This window comes from Salvelinus namaycush, chromosome 5, assembly GCF_016432855.1.
Source record: "Salvelinus namaycush isolate Seneca chromosome 5, SaNama_1.0, whole genome shotgun sequence".
Lineage (NCBI taxonomy): Eukaryota > Metazoa > Chordata > Actinopteri > Salmoniformes > Salmonidae > Salvelinus > Salvelinus namaycush.
The window spans coordinates 1,291,393-1,309,231 of record NC_052311.1 but is presented as its reverse complement, the minus strand read 5'-3'; the positions used below and the strand labels follow the sequence as shown (position 1 = coordinate 1,309,231).

At 44.5% G+C, this 17,839-nt stretch overlaps 1 protein-coding gene across 1 annotated transcript in view; it reads left to right on the top strand.

Annotated features, from left to right (window-relative positions):
* The window catches only part of LOC120048899 (PDZ and LIM domain protein 7-like), a 104,088-nt gene that overhangs the window by 66,854 nt on the left and 19,395 nt on the right, over positions 1–17,839 (top strand). Inside the window, exons 6-11 of the mRNA XM_038995215.1 lie at positions 7,358–7,454; positions 8,429–8,439; positions 8,758–8,802; positions 11,865–12,019; positions 12,780–12,816; positions 13,464–13,559. Coding sequence (XP_038851143.1) covers positions 7,358–7,454; positions 8,429–8,439; positions 8,758–8,802; positions 11,865–12,019; positions 12,780–12,816; positions 13,464–13,559 — 441 coding nt within the window. The remainder of the gene's footprint in view (positions 1–7,357; positions 7,455–8,428; positions 8,440–8,757; positions 8,803–11,864; positions 12,020–12,779; positions 12,817–13,463; positions 13,560–17,839) is intronic.

Sequence of the window (17,839 nt, the reverse complement as noted above, 5' to 3'; positions counted from 1 at the left end):
ATGACTTAGTCTGTCGGGCGTAATGGTCACCTATAACATGACTTAGTCTGTCGGGCGTAATGGTCACCTATAACATGACTTAGTCTGTAAGAGGAGTACTGGTCACCGATAACATGACTTAGTCTGTCAGGAGTACTGGTCACCTATAACATGACTTAGTCTGTCAGGAGTACTGCTCACTTATAACATGACTTAGTCTGTCGGGAGTACTGGTCACCTATAACATGACTTAGTCTGTCAGGAGTACTGGTCACCTATAACATGACTTAGTCTGTCGGGAGTACTGGTCACCTATAACATGACTTAGTCTGTCGGGAGTACTGGTCACCGATAACATGACTTAGTCTGTCGGGAGTACTGGTCACCTATAACATGACTTAGTCTGTCTGGAGTACTGGTCACCTATAACATGACTTAGTCTGTCAGGAGTACTTATAACATGACTTAGTCTGTCGGGAGTACTGGTCACCGATAACATGACTTAGTCTGTCAGGAGTACTGGTCACCTATAACATGACTTATTCTGTCGGGAGTACTGGTCACCTATACCATGACTTAGTCTGGTAGGAGTACTGGTCACCTATAACATGACTTAGTCTGTAAGAGGAGTACTGGTCACCTATAACATGACTTAGTCTGGTAGCAGTACTGGTCACCTATAACATGACTTAGTCTGTCAGGAGTACTGGTCACCTATAACATGACTTAGTCTGTCAGGAGTACTGGTCACCTGTAACATGACTTAGTCTGGTAGCAGTACTGGTCACCTATAACATGACTTAGTCTGTCAGGAGTACTGGTCACCTGTAACATGACTTAGTCTGGTAGCAGTACTGGTCACCTATAACATGACTTAGTCTGTCAGGAGTACTGGTCACCTATAACATGACTTAGTCTGTCAGGAGTACTGGTCACCTATAACATGACTTAGTCTGTCTGGAGTACTGGTCACCTATAACATGACTTAGTCTGTCAGGAGTACTTATAACATGACTTAGTCTGTCGGGAGTACTGGTCACCGATAACATGACTTAGTCTGTCAGGAGTACTGGTCACCGATAACATGACTTAGTCTGTCAGGAGTACTGGTCACCTATAACATGACTTATTCTGTCGGGAGTACTGGTCACCTATACCATGACTTAGTCTGTAAGAGGAGTACTGGTCACCTATAACATGACTTAGTCTGGTAGCAGTACTGGTCACCTATAACATGACTTAGTCTGTAAGAGGAGTACTGGTCACCTATAACATGACTTAGTCTGTCAGGAGTACTGGTCACCTGTAACATGACTTAGTCTGGTAGCAGTACTGGTCACCTATAACATGACTTAGTCTGTCAGGAGTACTGGTCACCTGTAACATGACTTAGTCTGGTAGCAGTACTGGTCACCTATAACATGACTTAGTCTGTCAGGAGTACTGGTCACCTATAACATGACTTAGTCTGTCAGGAGTACTGGTCACCTATAACATGACTTAGTCTGTCTGGAGTACTGGTCACCTATAACATGACTTAGTCTGTCAGGAGTACTTATAACATGACTTAGTCTGTCGGGAGTACTGGTCACCGATAACATGACTTAGTCTGTCGGGAGTACTGGTCACCGATAACATGACTTAGTCTGTCAGGAGTACTGGTCACCTATAACATGACTTATTCTGTCGGGAGTACTGGTCACCTATACCATGACTTAGTCTGTAAGAGGAGTACTGGTCACCTATAACATGACTTAGTCTGGTAGCAGTACTGGTCACCTATAACATGACTTAGTCTGTAAGAGGAGTACTGGTCACCTATAACATGACTTAGTCTGGTAGCAGTACTGGTCACCTATAACATGACTTAGTCTGTCAGGAGTACTGGTCACCTATAACATGACTTAGTCTGTCAGGAGTACTGGTCACCTGTAACATGACTTAGTCTGGTAGCAGTACTGGTCACCTATAACATGACTTAGTCTGTCAGGAGTACTGGTCACCTATAACATGACTTAGTCTGTCAGGAGTACTTATAACATGATTTAGTCTGTCAGGAGTACTGGTCACCGATAACATGACTTAGTCTGTCAGGAGTACTGGTCACCTATAACATGACTTAGTCTGTCAGGAGTACTGGTCACCTATAACATGACTTAGTCTGTCAGGAGTACTGGTCACCTATAACATGACTTAGTCTGTCAGGAGTACTGGTCACCTATAACATGACTTAGTCTGGTAGCAGTACTGGTCACCTATAACATGACTTAGTCTGTAAGAGGAGTACTGGTCACCTATAACATGACTTAGTCTGGTAGCAGTACTGGTCACCTATAACATGACTTAGTCTGTCAGGAGTACTGGTCACCTATAACATGACTTAGTCTGTCAGGAGTACTGGTCACCTGTAACATGACTTAGTCTGGTAGCAGTACTGGTCACCTATAACATGACTTAGTCTGTCAGGAGTACTGGTCACCTATAACATGACTTAGTCTGTCAGGAGTACTTATAACATGATTTAGTCTGTCAGGAGTACTGGTCACCGATAACATGACTTAGTCTGTCAGGAGTACTGGTCACCTATAACATGACTTAGTCTGTCAGGAGTACTGGTCACCTATAACATGACTTAGTCTGTCAGGAGTACTGGTCACCTATAACATGACTTAGTCTGTCAGGAGTACTGGTCACCTATAACATGACTTAGTCTGTCAGGAGTACTGGTCACCGATAACATGACTTAGTCTGTCAGGAGTACTGGTCACCTATAACATGACTTAGTCTCTCAGGAGTACTTATAACATGATTTAGTCTGTCAGGAGTACTGGTCACCTATAACATGACTTAGTCTGTCAGGAGTACTTATAACATGATTTAGTCTGTCAGGAGTACTGGTCACCGATAACATGACTTAGTCTGTCAGGAGTACTGGTCACCTATAACATGACTTAGTCTGTCAGGAGTACTGGTCACCTATAACATGACTTAGTCTGTCAGGAGTACTGGTCACCTATAACATGACTTAGTCTGTAAGAGGAGTACTGGTCACCTATAACATGACTTAGTCTGTAAGAGGAGTACTGGTCACCTATAACATGACTTAGTCTGGTAGCAGTACTGGTCACCTATAACATGACAGTCTGTGTCCTCAATGGCACAATATTCCCTGTACGCTGAGAGTACAATACATTAAGGACACCTGCTCTTTCCGTGACATAGACTGACCAGGTGAATCCAGGTGAAAGCTATGATCCCTTGTTGATGTCGCTTGTTAAATCCAGTGTAGATGAAGGGGAGGAGACCGATTTTAAATAATAATTTTAAGCCTTGAGACATTTGAGACATGTATGTGTGCCATTGAGGGTGAATGGGTCAAACAAAAGTGCCTTTTGAACTGGGTATGGTAGTAGGTGCTGGGCAGTACCTGTTTGTGTCAAGAACTGCAACGCTTAACAGTTTCCTGTGTGTATCAAGAATGGTCCACCACCCCAAAGGACATCCAGCCAACTTGACACAACTGTGGGAAGCATTGGGGTCAACATGGGTCAGCATCCCTGTGGAACGCTTCCAACACCTTGTAGAGAGTCCATGTCCCGAACGGGGGAAGTCTTGACCAAGTGTTAATGTACGTTTTTTTCCATATCTTGGTTGGAATATTCCAGGAGGGAGAATATGGGAGAAACCAGGCATTTTTGGGAAAGTTTGCAGGATCTTGCAACCCTTATTCCATGCCTGATACTTGGTACACAGTCTACGGTCTATGGTCACCGTGGTGTGTTGGGGATGGGATAGGAAGGGTTAACGTCTTTTTTTGGTGAGGTCTAGATGTTGTCTGTGGCTGTATTTAGCCGCGCTGTGCTGTGCTCAGGACGCTTCGCTTAGAAATCTGCTGAGCTGTCGGAATGGTTTTTTACTGTGGTGGTGCTGCGTTACCTAACTAGCCTTACTTGGAGAAGTCACACGGACCTGAAAGCTTACCTTGTATAGCTCTCCTCATGCTTTCACTGTCTAAAACACTTCATGGTGAGACAGAGGTTAAAAAAAAACACTAGTTTACTCAAATTCAACTTTTTATGACGCGTCATGACGTTGTTATCAACAGTTAAGAACACTTCTGTATAGCTCTTCTCGTGCTTTCAGTGTCGCAAACACGTCATACTGAGAAATGAGGGTTTATAAACACTAGAAACAGTTGACTCTATCGTGAAAAAGCTTAAAATTCAACCTGTGTTCTTCATGAGACCATTTTTGAATCTCTTAAATGAAGTCATACAATTTTGTTGTGAACAGTTTTTAAAGAAGCCATACAAAGTTGTTTGTGGAGAGTTTTTAAAGACATAGTTTAGTAGTCTTTCCTTCAGCAGTCTTCGTCCACTATGTTTTGTGGATTAGGTTCCTCGCCACGTTATTCGGCGGCAGGGATTCTAAACTGCCACTCCTTCACACAGCTGTTTTCTTACGACAGAGACTAAATCATACGGGGTCCTGCTATTTCTGTTCAGGTCTAATCTGTGACTTGCTAAAGGGCAGGGTTGTATGCACCGCCGTTCGGGTCTTTTGTATGTTTTAAAAAATTAAAAAAATTAAAAAGTTGGACGTCAAATAACACTATTTGACGCATCAAATAAGCTTGTTGACCAATCAGGACCTCGAATATTAAATGTTTAATGTCGTTTTTACACATTGATTACACCATCACTCCTATTTCATATGTAACAGCGATTCGCCGATATGTATATTATGATACTGGTAAAGTTTTGTCTTGTGCACCTGCCGCTGCAGAACGAGGCGGACTCTGCTGGTCAGGGAAAAAGCAAGCTAGTTGATGGATGCACACAATGTTCTCCCCCAAAAACAACATTAATGGAATATATCCCAACCCTGCTGGAAGGTATTCATTCTTCAGAAGATCAGGTTGAATTTGAGGCCTTTTCACTGGAAGGTATTCATTCTTCAGAAGATCAGGTTGAATTTGAGGTCTTTTCATTGGACGGTATTCATTCTTCAGAAGATCAGGTTGAATTTGAGGCCTTTTCACTGGAAGGTATTCATTCTTCAGAAGATCAGGTTGAATTTGAGGTCTTTTCATTGGACGGTATTCATTCTTCAGAAGATCAGGTTGAATTTGAGGCCTTTTCATTGGACGGTATTCATTCTTCAGAAGATCAGGTTGAATGTGAGGCCTTTCCACTACACAGTAGTAATCTAGTCTACGGGCGTACTAGGTAATTTGGCATGGCTGGGTGATACCGAACAAAGCAGGGAATGTGTCCAATGTCTAGGCATGTTGTATACTAGCAGGTCTGGTGTATTTGCACAGAGCTAACCCTGATGTCAGGGAATGTGTCCAATGTCTAGGCATGTTGTATACTAGCAGGTCTGGTGTATTTGCACAGAGCTAACCCTGATGTCAGGGAATGTGTCCAATGTCTAGGCATGTTGTATACTAGCAGGTCTGGTGTATTTGCACAGAGCTAACCCTGATGTCAGGGAATGTGTCCAATGTCTAGGCATGTTGTATACTAGCAGGTCTGGTGTATTTGCACAGAGCTAACCCTGATGTCATGATGCATGACACACCATTATTACTGCGTCGTTATTGAAGTGTGTACGCAATGGACATACAGTGCCTTCGGAAAGTATTCAGAACCCTTGACTTTTTCCACATTTTGTTACATTACAGCCTTATTCTAAAATGGATTAAATAATTTGTTTTCCTCAATCTACACACAATACCCCATAACCACAAAAACAGGTTTTTAGAAATGTTTGCTAATTTATAAAAAAAAAAAAATGAAATGAAATATCACATTTACGTAAGTATTCAGACCCTTTACTTTGTTGAAGCACCTTTGGCAGCGATTACAGACTCAAGTCTTTTGGGGTATGACGATACAAGCTTTGCAAACCTGTATTTGGGGAGTTTCTCCCATTCTTCTCTGCAGATCCTCTCAAGCTCTGTCAGGTTGGATGGGGAGCGTTGCTGCACAGCTATTTTCAGGTCTCTACAGAGATGTTAGATCGGGTTCAAGTCTGCTCTGACTGGGCCACTCAAGGACATTCAGAGACTTGTCCTGAAGCCACTTCTGCATTATCTTGGCTGTGTGCTTAGGGTCGTTGTCCTGTTGGAAGGTGAACCTTCACCCTAGTCTGAGGTCCTGAGCGCTCTGGAGCAGGTTTTCATCAAGGATCTCGCTGTACTTTCCTCCGTTCATCTTTGCCTCGATCCTGACTAGTCTCCCAGTCCCTGCCGCTGAAAACCATCCCCACAGCATGATGCTGCCACCACCATGCTTCTCCATAGGGATGCTGCCACCACCATTCATCACCATAGGGATGCTGCCACCACCATGCTTCTCCATAGGGATGCTGCCACCACCATGCATCACCATAGGGATGGTGCCAGGTTTGCTCCAGGCGTGACGCAAGGCATTCAAGCCAACGAGTTCAATCTTGCTTTCATCAGACCAGAGAATCTTGTTTCTCATTGTCTGAGATGGCAAACTTCAAGCAGAGCTGTCATGTGCCTTTCTAAAGCAACTCTATAGAGCTCAGTGTGACCATCGGGTTCTTGGTCACCTCCCTGACCAAGGCCCTTCTCCCCCGATTGCTCAGTTTGGCCGGGCGGCCAGCTCTAGGAAGAGTCTTGGTGGTTCCAAACTTCTTCCATTTAAGAATGACGGAGGCCACTGTTCTTTGGGACCTTCAATGCTGCAGAAATGTTTTTGTACTCTTCCGTGCCTCGACACAATCCTGTCTCGGAGTTCTACGGACAATTCCTTCGACCTCATGGCTTGGTTTTTGCTCTGACATGCACTGTCAACTGTGAGACCTTATATAGACAGGTGTGTGCCTTTCCAAATCATGTCCAATCAATTGAATTTACCACAGGTGGACTCCAATCAAGTTGTAGAAACATCTCAAGGATGATCAATGGAAACAGGATGTACCTGAGCTCAATTTCGAGTCTCATGGCAAAGGGTCTGAATACTTATTTACATAAGGTATTTCTGTTTTTATTTTTAATACGTTGGCAAACTTTTATGGGGTATTCTGTGTAGATTGTGGAGGATTTTTATTTTGTTTGTATAATAAGGCTGTAACATAACAAAATGTGGAAAAAGTCAAGGGCCTGAATACTCCTCACTGTAATTGACTTTCCGGTTGGTCGTAAATACGTTAGGTTCTGCGCATAAACATTGGAATTTTACACCATTTGATGGAATAAATATGTGGGCCAGATAATTATTGTAAAAATAATGTGTTTTCAACGACTTACCTAGTTAAACAAAGGTGAAATAAATAAATACGTTTTAGAAGTGAGGTAATCAGTCAATACAGCCATCAACTTGAACCCGGATCTGTTGTAGATCAGTGAGAGGAAGATGGGGACTCTGGATGCCTGTCACACAGCCCGCCTGCGAGTCTTGTGTGACAGTCGCCGAGTCTGCATCGGCAGAACGCCCCGTGCTGTGCGTCTCTCTGACAGAACCCGTCAACAATGAAAGCCTGTGTGTGTTTTCACCCCACTGCATGACACTCGGCATCCCACAACATCTCTGTCTCCTCACTGTTGACTGTTCTCTGTCTCCTCACTGTTGACTGTTCTCTGCATCCCACAACATCTCTGTCTCCTCACTGTTGACTGTTCTCTGCATCCCACAACATCTCTGTCTCCTCACTGTTGACTGTTCTCGGCATCCCACAACATCTCTGTCTCCTCACTGTTGACTGTTCTCTGTCTCCTCGCTGTTGACTGTTCTCGGCATCCCACAACATCTCTGTCTCCTCACTGTTGACTGTTCTCTGTCTCCTCGCTGTTGACTGTTCTCTGCATCCCACAACATCTCTGTCTCCTCGCTGTTGACTGTTCTCTGCATCCCACAACATCTCTGTCTCCTCGCTGTTGACTGTTCTCTGCATCCCTCAACATCTCTGTCTCCTCACTGTTGACTGTTCTCTGCATCCCACAACATCGCTGTCTCCTCACTGTTGACTGTTCTCTGCATCCCACAACATCTCTGTCTCCTCACTGTTGACTGTTCTCTGCATCCCACAACATCTCTGTCTCCTCACTGTTGACTGTTCTCTGCATCCCACAACATCTCTGTCTCCTCACTGTTGACTGTTCTCTGCATCCCACAACATCTCTGTCTCCTCACTGTTGACTGTTCTCTGCATCCCACAACATCTCTGTCTCCTCACTGTTGACTGTTCTCTGCATCCCACAACATCTCTGTCTCCTCACTGTTGACTGTTCTCTGCATCCCACAACATCTCTGTCTCCTCACTGTTGACTGTTCTCTGCATCCCACAACATCTCTGTCTCCTCACTGTTGACTGTTCTCTGCAACTATTGTTTTTGTTCTTCCAAACTGTCGTCTTGTTTTTCTAAACTGACCCCCCCCATCTTCTTTCTCTCTTCTTCTCTTCTTTCTCTCCGCAGATGGAGGAGAAGTCAGTAAACTCTCTTTTTACTTCCTTTTTACTTGAATGTTAAATCATTAGTTTTCTTGTCAGTATCTGAGCTAGTGGTTTCGTAATGCTTAGTGAAGGTCTTTCTCTTACCAGTAGTAACAGTAACACAAGTTCATTGATCAATGACTAATCATTCATTCTTCAGAATTCTTCATCTAACAGTATTTATTTATTTCATGTAATTTCTTGTCCATTATGTCTTCTCTTCCTCCCTCCTCTTCTCTTCGTCTCCCTCTTCCTCCTACCACTTCTCCCCTTTCCTTCCTCCCTCCCTCCTCTTCCTCCTCCCCCCTACAGAGAGGATCAGCCTTTGTATGACCACCAGAATTACCAACACGAGAAGTAAGAGATAGATACATTATGGTCCAGCCTGTTTGACCGCTGGTCACTAGACGGCCATGTTAGAGAGGACATATTGACACGGTGTCAGACGGCCATGTTAGAGAGGACATATTGACACGGTGTCAGACGGCCATGTTAGAGAGGACATATTGACACGGTGTCAGACGGCCATGTTAGAGAGGACATATTGACACGGTGTCAGACGGCCATGTTAGAGAGGACATATTGACACGGTGTCAGACGGCCATGTTAGAGAGGACATATTGACACGGTGTCAGACGGCCATGTTAGAGAGGACATATTGACACGGTGTCAGACGGCCATGTTAGAGAGGACATATTGACACGGTGTCAGACGGCCATGTTAGAGAGGACATATTGACACGGTGTCAGACGGCCATGTTAGAGAGGACATATTGACACGGTGTCAGACGGCCATGTTAGAGAGGACATATTGACACGGTGTCAGACGGCCATGTTAGAGAGGACATATTGACACGGTGTCAGACGGCCATGTTAGAGAGGACATACTGACACGGTGTCAGACGGCCATGTTAGAGAGGACATACTGACACGGTGTCAGACGGCCATGTTAGAGAGGACATACTGACACGGTGTCAGACGGCCATGTTAGAGAGGACATATTGACACGGTGTCAGACGGCCATGTTAGAGAGGACATATTGACACGGTGTCAGACGGCCATGTTAGAGAGGACATACTGACACGGTGTCAGACGGCCATGTTAGAGAGGACATACTGACACGGTGTCAGACGGCCATGTTAGAGAGGACATACTGACACGGTGTCAGACGGCCATGTTAGAGAGGACATATTGACACGGTGTCAGACGGCCATGTTAGAGAGGACATATTGACACGGTGTCAGACGGCCATGTTAGAGAGGACATACTGACACGGTGTCAGACGGCCATGTTAGAGAGGACATATTGACACGGTGTCAGACGGCCATGTTAGAGAGGACATATTGACACGGTGTCAGACGGCTATGTTAGAGAGGACATATTGACACGGTGTCAGACGGCCATGTTATTGGACATATTGGTATGGTGTTAGAGAGGACATATTGGAGGACAAACAGTACCAGTCAAAAGTTTGGACACACCTTCTCAAGGGTTTTTATTTATTTTTACTATTTTCTAACTTGTAGAATAATAGTGAAGACATCAAAACTATGAAATAACACATATGGAATCATGTAGTAACCAAAAAAGTGTAAAATAATCAAAATATATGTTTTATATTTGAGATTCTTCAAAGTATCCACCCTTTGCCTTGATGACAGCTTTACACACTCTTGGCATTCTCTCAACCATGAGGTAGTCACCTGGAATGTATTTCAATTAACAGGTGTGCCTTGTTAAAAGTTAATTTGTGGATTTTCTTTCCTTAATGTATTTGAGCCATTCAGTTGTGTTGTGACAAGGTAGGGTTGGTATACAGAAGATAGCCCTATTTGGTTAAAGAACAAGTCCATATTATGGCAAGAACAGCTCAAATAAGCGAAGAGAACTGACAGTCCGTCATTACTTTAAGTAAGTCAATCTGGAAAATTTCAAGAACTTTGAAAGTTTCTTCAAAAGCAGCTGCAAAAACCATCTAGTGCTGTGAGGACCGCCACAGGAAAGGAAGACCCAGAGTTACCTCTGCTGCAGAGGTTAAGTTCATTAGTTACCAGCCTCAGAAATTGCAGCCCAAATCAACTGTTCAGAGGAGACTGAGTGAATCAGGCCTTCATGGTCAAAATACTGCAAAGAAACGACTACTAAAGAACACCAACAAGAAGAAGAGACTTGCTTGGGCCAAGAAACACAAGCAATGGACATTAGACCGGTGGAAATCTGTCCTTTGGTCTGATGAGTCCAAATTTGATATTTTTTGTTCTAACCGCCATGTCTTTGTGAGATGCAGAGTAGGTGAACTGATGATCTCTGCATGTGTGGTTCCCACCGTGAAGCATGGAGGAGGAGGTGTGATGGTGTGGGGGTGCTTTGCTGGTGACACTGTCGGTGATTTATATAGAAATCAAGGCACACTTCACCAGCATGGCTACCACAGCATTCTGCAGCGATATGCCATCCCATCTGGTTTGCACTTAGTGGGACTATCATGTGTTTTTCAACAGGACAATGACCCAACACACCTCCAGGTTGTGTAAGAGCTATTTGACCAAGAAGGAGAGGACCTGGCCTCCACAATCACCCAACCTCAACCCAATTGAGATGGTTTGGGATGAGTTGGACTGCAGAGTGAAGAAAAATCAGCCAACAAGTGCTGAGCATATGTGTAAACGCCTTCAAGACTGTTGGAAAAGCATTCCAGGTGAAGCTGGTTGAGAGAATGCCAAGAGTGTGCAAAGTTCATCAAGGCAAAGGGTGGCTACTTTGAAGAATCTAAAATATGTTTTGATTTGTTCAACCCTTTTTTTTTGGTTGCTACATGATTTCATATGTAGAAAATAGTAAAAAATAAAGAAAAACCCTTGATTGAGTCAGTGTGTCCAAACTTTTGACTGGTACTTTATGTCGGTTGAATATGACATGGGGATGCATCTGAAATGGCACCCTATCCCCTATGTAGTGCACTACTTTTGACCAGGGATATAGGGCTCGGGTTTGTTGGTTATGTACTGTATGTGTGTGTTTGATCATCTGCTAGTTGCATACTGTGTGTGTGTGTGTGTGTGTGTGTGTGTGTGTGTGTGTGTGTGTGTGTGTGTGTGTGTGTGTGTGTGTGTGTGTGTGTGTGTGTGTGTGTGTGTGTGTGTGTGTGTGTGTGTGTGTGTGTGTGTGTGTGTGTCCATACGTGTCCATACGTTCAATAATCAGTGCATGGTAGTGTTTTCTAATTATTAGCTCTCATTCTTTGCTTGCACGTCGCTGTGCTCCGGTCATGGTGGTTTCAACCACGTGATAACGTCATGTCTGTGTAGGCACGGTTTGTTACGTTAACGTTGTTGGAACGTTGTGGGAAACTTGTGTGTGTACTGTGCATGGTCCGTTAAACGTTATATTAACATTGTGGTGACGTGGGGTGTGTACTAGGCACGGTCTGCGGGTGGATGGCATCCCCATGTTCATCCCCAACGACCGCAGCAAGAAGAGGCTGATCGAGGACACTCAGGATTGGCAGCCCCGCACAGGCACCACCCAGTCCCGCTCCTTCCGCATGCTGGCCCAGCTCACAGGCACCGACTACAGTAAGTCAGAGAGGGTGAGAGAGCGAGGTCAGAGAGGGTGAGAGAGCGAGGTCGGAGAGGGTCCGAGAGGGTGAGAGAGCGAGGTCGGTGAGAGAGCGAGGTCGGAGAGGGTGAGGGAGCGAGGTCGGAGAGGGTGAGGGAGCGAGGTCGGAGAGGGTGAGGGAGCGAGGTCGGAGAGGGTGAGGGAGCGAGGTCGGAGAGGGTGAGGGAGCGAGGTCGGAGAGGGTGAGGGAGCGAGGTCGGAGAGGGTGAGGGAGCGAGGTCGGAGAGGGTGAGGGAGCGAGGTCGGAGAGGGTGAGGGAGCGAGGTGAGCGCGAGGTCAGGGGGGGAGGTTGTCAGTGGTCGAGAGGGGGAGAGTGAGTGATGTGGACAATGTCCTTTGGGAGTTCTGATTTCCTTTGGGAGTTCTGATTTCCTCTGGGAGTTCTGATTTCCTCTGGGAGTTCTGATTTCCTCTGGGAGTTCTGATTCCCTCTGGGAGTTCTGATTCCCTCTGGGAGTTCTGATTCCCTCTGGGAGTTCTGATTCCCTCTGGGAGTTCTGATTCCCTCTGGGAGTTCTGATTTCCTCTGGGAGTTCTGATTTCCTCTGGGAGTTCTGATTCCCTCTGGGAGTTCTGATTCCCTCTGGGAGTTCTGATTTCCTCTGGGAGTTCTGATTTCCTCTGGGAGTTCTGATTCCCTCTGGGAGTTCTGATTCCCTCTGGGAGTTCTGATTCCTTTGGGCGCTCTGATACTGTGTTTCCCCCTGGCTCTCTCAGTGCAGGACCCAGACGATGAGACAATGAAGAGGGCCAGGTAAACACCCTGTGTGTTTATAAAGCTATGCCTGTGTGTGATGTTTACAGCTGACTCTGGTATAGTCTGTGTTACAGCCATCTTTAAGCTTCAGCATGTGGTTTGGTGTGTGTGTGTTATACAGGTGGTTTGGTGTGTGTGTGTGTTATACAGGTGGTTTGGTGTGTGTGTGTGTGTGTGTGTGTGTGTGTGTGTGTGTGTGTGTGTGTGTGATTTATACAGGTGGTTTGGTGTGTGTGTGATTTATACAGGTGGTTTGGTGTGTGTGTGTGATTTATACAGGTGGTTTGGTGTGTGTGTGTTATACAGGTGGTTTGGTGTGTGTGTGAGGTATACATGTGGTTTGGTGTGTGTGTGTGTTATACAGGTGGTTTGGTGTGTGTGTGTGTTATACAGGTGGTTTGGTGTGTGTGTGAGGTATACATGTGTTTTGGTGTGTGTGTGAGGTATACATGTGGTTTGGTGTGTGTGTGAGGTATACAGGTGTTGTTCCAGGACCACTGTAGTAGATTTTCTCTGTCCCCATATTGAGTTGTGATGTAGTTTTGCCATTTCCCATTGCTTGGTGAATTGTCTGTCTGTTAGAGATATTTGTCTTTCTTAATTTCCTGTCACTTCTCTCTTCTCTTCTCTCTCGGGGTGGTTAGGGAAAAGTTCCTTACAGAGATTCAGAGCCCCCGTTACGCCCGTCTGAGGGACTGGCACCACGAAAGGTCCGCACGGGCCCTCAACATCAAGTCCTGAGCATCACCATGGCAACGTGCAACGCAGGGCCGGGCCTGAGCCCTAGCGATCGATAGCCATCAGAACGACGACAACGACTAAAACGACAATAGCCCGACTATCCAGACGACAACAAACACCACAGACGACGACAACAAACACACACACCCCAGACGACAACACACACACACACACACACACACACACCCCAGACGACGACAACACATACACACACACACCCCAGACGACAACACACACACACACACACACACCCCAGACGACGACAATAAACACACACCCCCAGACGACGACAACAAACACACACCCCCCAGACGACAACACCCCCCCCCCCCCCCCCCCCGACGACAACATGCCCCCCCCAGACTGCAACACGCCCCCCCCCCCCCAGACGACAACACGCACCCCCCAGACATACAGAGGAGGAAGAAAAAATAAGTTAAAAAGTAAAATAAAATAATAAAGATATAATAAACAAAGGAAATTATGATCACTAAGCCATACGTGGAACCATTGCATACTGAGCCTGTCTGACTGTCAGATTCCCTTCTTCTCCTTGACTTGATGAGTTAGTGTTGATACCAGCTTGTCGATCACCTTGTGTTTGTTACAGACCTGGGGCCAACGCATACGTCAAATACGATTGATTGATTGATCAAAAACCTGAGGTAAAGGGGTGGGGGGGGGGGGGGGTTTGCACTTCGGGACTGTTCTATTGGTCCCATTGTCCCGGATCAATCCAAATCAAGCACCTCAAGACTTGTACAGTATTTGACGAATGTATCTGACCCGGGTCTGTAGTCCTGTTTCTCCTGTTAAGCTGTGTTACTCAGAGTTATCTAAACAGGGGGGGGGGTGGGGGGTGGAGGGCTGTTGGAACAGCAATGTTCTCCCTGTTCTGTTCTTTATTCTGTAGTTCTAGTTCATCTCCTGTTGATCTGTAAACTCTCTCTTAAGCTCTGAGTCTCTCTCTCTCGCTCTCTCTCGCTCTCTCTCTCTCTCCCCTCTTTTGTTCTTTAGGCCCCTCCCTCTGATAAGAAAGAAATGGAAAGATAAATATATCTGTACTGATGTCATCATAAAACATCTGAAAACACCTCCTCCTTCTATCTGTCATTTGTCTTTCTCTGCTTCCTTCTTTACCGCACTTTACTCCACTATACTGTACTCTACTCCACTATACTATACTCTACTCCACTATACTGTACTCTACTCCACTATACTGTACTCTACTCCACTATACTGTACTCTACTCCACTATACTGTACTCTACTCCACTATACTGTACTCTACTCCACTATACTGTACTCTACTCCACTATACTGTACTCTACTCCACTATACTATACTCTACTCCACTATACTGTACTCTACTCCACTATACTGTACTCTACTCCACTATACTATACTCTACTCCACTATACTATACTCTACTCCACTATACTGTACTCTACTCCACTATACTGTACTCTACTCCACTATACTGTACTCTACTCCACTATACTGTACTCTACTCCACTATACTGTACTCTACTCCACTATACTGTACTCTACTCCACTATACTATACTCTACTCCACTATACTGTACTCTACTCCACTATACTGTACTCTGCAATACTATACTGTACTCTACTCCACTATACTGTACTCTACTCCACTATACTATACTCTACTCCACTATACTATACTCTACTCCACTATACTATACTCTACTCCACTATACTGTACTCTACTCCACTATACTGTACTCTACTCCACTATACTGTACTCTACTCCACTATACTGTACTCTACTCCACTATACTGTACTCTGCAATACTATACTGTACTCTACTCCACTATACTGTACTCTACTCCACTATACTATACTCTACTCCACTATACTGTACTCTACTCCACTATACTGTACTCTACTCCACTATACTGTACTCTACTCCACTATACTGTACTCTACTCCACTATACTGTACTCTACTCCACTATACTGTACTCTACTCCACTATACTGTACTCTACTCCACTATACTATACTCTACTCCACTATACTCTACTCTACTCCACTATACTGTACTCTACTCCACTATACTATACTCTACTCCACTATACTGTACTCTGCAATACTATACTGTACTCTACTCCACTATACTGTACTCTACTCCACTATACTGTACTCTACTCCACTATACTGTACTCTACTCCACTATACTGTACTCTACTCCACTATACTGTACTCTACTCCACTATACTATACTCTACTCCACTATACTGTACTCTACTCCACTATACTGTACTCTGCAATACTATACTGTACTCTACTCCACTATACTGTACTCTACTCCACTATACTGTACTCTACTCCACTATACTGTACTCTACTCCACTATACTGTACTCTACTCCACTATACTGTACTCTACTCCACTATACTATACTCTACTCCACTATACTGTACTCTACTCCACTATACTGTACTCTGCAATACTATACTGTACTCTACTCCACTATACTGTACTCTACTCCACTATACTGTACTCTACTCCACTATACTGTACTCTACTCCACTATACTGTACTCTACTCCACTATACTGTACTCTACTCCACTATACTGTACTCTGCAATACTATACTGTACTCTACTCCACTATACTGTACTCTACTCCACTATACTATACTCTACTCCACTATACTGTACTCTACTCCACTATACTGTACTCTACTCCACTATACTGTACTCTACTCCACTATACTGTACTCTACTCCACTATACTGTACTCTACTCCACTATACTGTACTCTACTCCACTATACTGTACTCTACTCCACTCCACTATACTGTACTCTGCAATACTATACTGTACTCTGCAATACTATACTGTACTCTGCAATACTATACTGTACTCTACTCCACTATACTGTACTCTGCAATACTATACTGTACTCTACTCCACTATACTGTACTCTGCAATACTATACTGTACTCTGCAATACTATACTGTACTCTACTCCACTATACTGTACTCTACTCCACTATACTGTACTCTGCAATACTATACTGTACTCTGCAATACTATACTGTACTCTACTCCACTATACTGTACTCTGCAATACTATACTGTACTCTGCAATACTCTACCAGTATACTTTACCATGCAGTACTCATTATACTATATAGTACTATACCATGCAGTACTCATTATACTGTACAATACTCTACCATCCAATACTCATTATACTATATAGTACTATACCATGCAGTATTCATTTTACTGTATAGTACTATCATGCAATATTACCTACTGTTATGTAATAGTCTCCGTGTGGTTTTTGACACTAGAGTTAGCACACCTCGTAGAAGTCTTCTATTAGGGAGCAGTAGATCATCTCGGTGATTCTAGACTATCGTTGTGGGTCAATGTGCATTTGAAACCATGTTTATTTATTTTTTTAACTTTTGGCAAACAGATGGAAGATGAATGTGTGTGTATATATATATATATATATATATATGTATATGTGTTAGGCATCACTCTGATAACTGGCTACGCCTTATCACAGTACATCAAACGCGGATGATTTGGATAATAATGCCATCTGTCTAATATAGTAGTGGTGTCAAAACCAACACTTAACCCGCTGTTCACACCACGGTCGTAACAGGTGTAATGATATCATGTCTCATTTGGATAGACAACGACCTGTTCTACTATCTGACCACAAATACTGTTACGTCTTTCATTCCTCTGTAATATATCGGTGTTCTCTCTGCCGTTTTTAGAAGTTGTTTTTATGTCGATGTAGTAATGAGATGGTAATTGTATCCGGAGACGACTGTAGACACCTGTTACTGAGGCGGCTGTAGACACCTGTTACTGAGGCGGCTGTAGACACCTGTTACTGAGGCGGCTGTAGACACCTGTTACTGAGGCGGCTGTAGACACCTGTTACTGAGGCGGCTGTAGACACCTGTTACTGAGGCGGCTGTAGACACCTGTTACTGAGGCGGCTGTAGACACCTGTTACTGAGGCGGCTGTAGACACCTGTTACTGAGGCGGCTGTAGACACCTGTTACTGAGGCGGCTGTAGACACCTGTTACTGAGGCGGCTGTAGACACCTGTTACTGAGGCGGCTGTAGACACCTGTTACTGAGACGAATGCTGTAGACACCTGTTACTGAGACGAATGCTGTAGACACCTGTTACTGAGACGAATGCTGTAGACACCTGTTACTGAGACGAATGCTGTAGACACCTGTTACTGAGACGAATGCTGTAGACACCTGTTACTG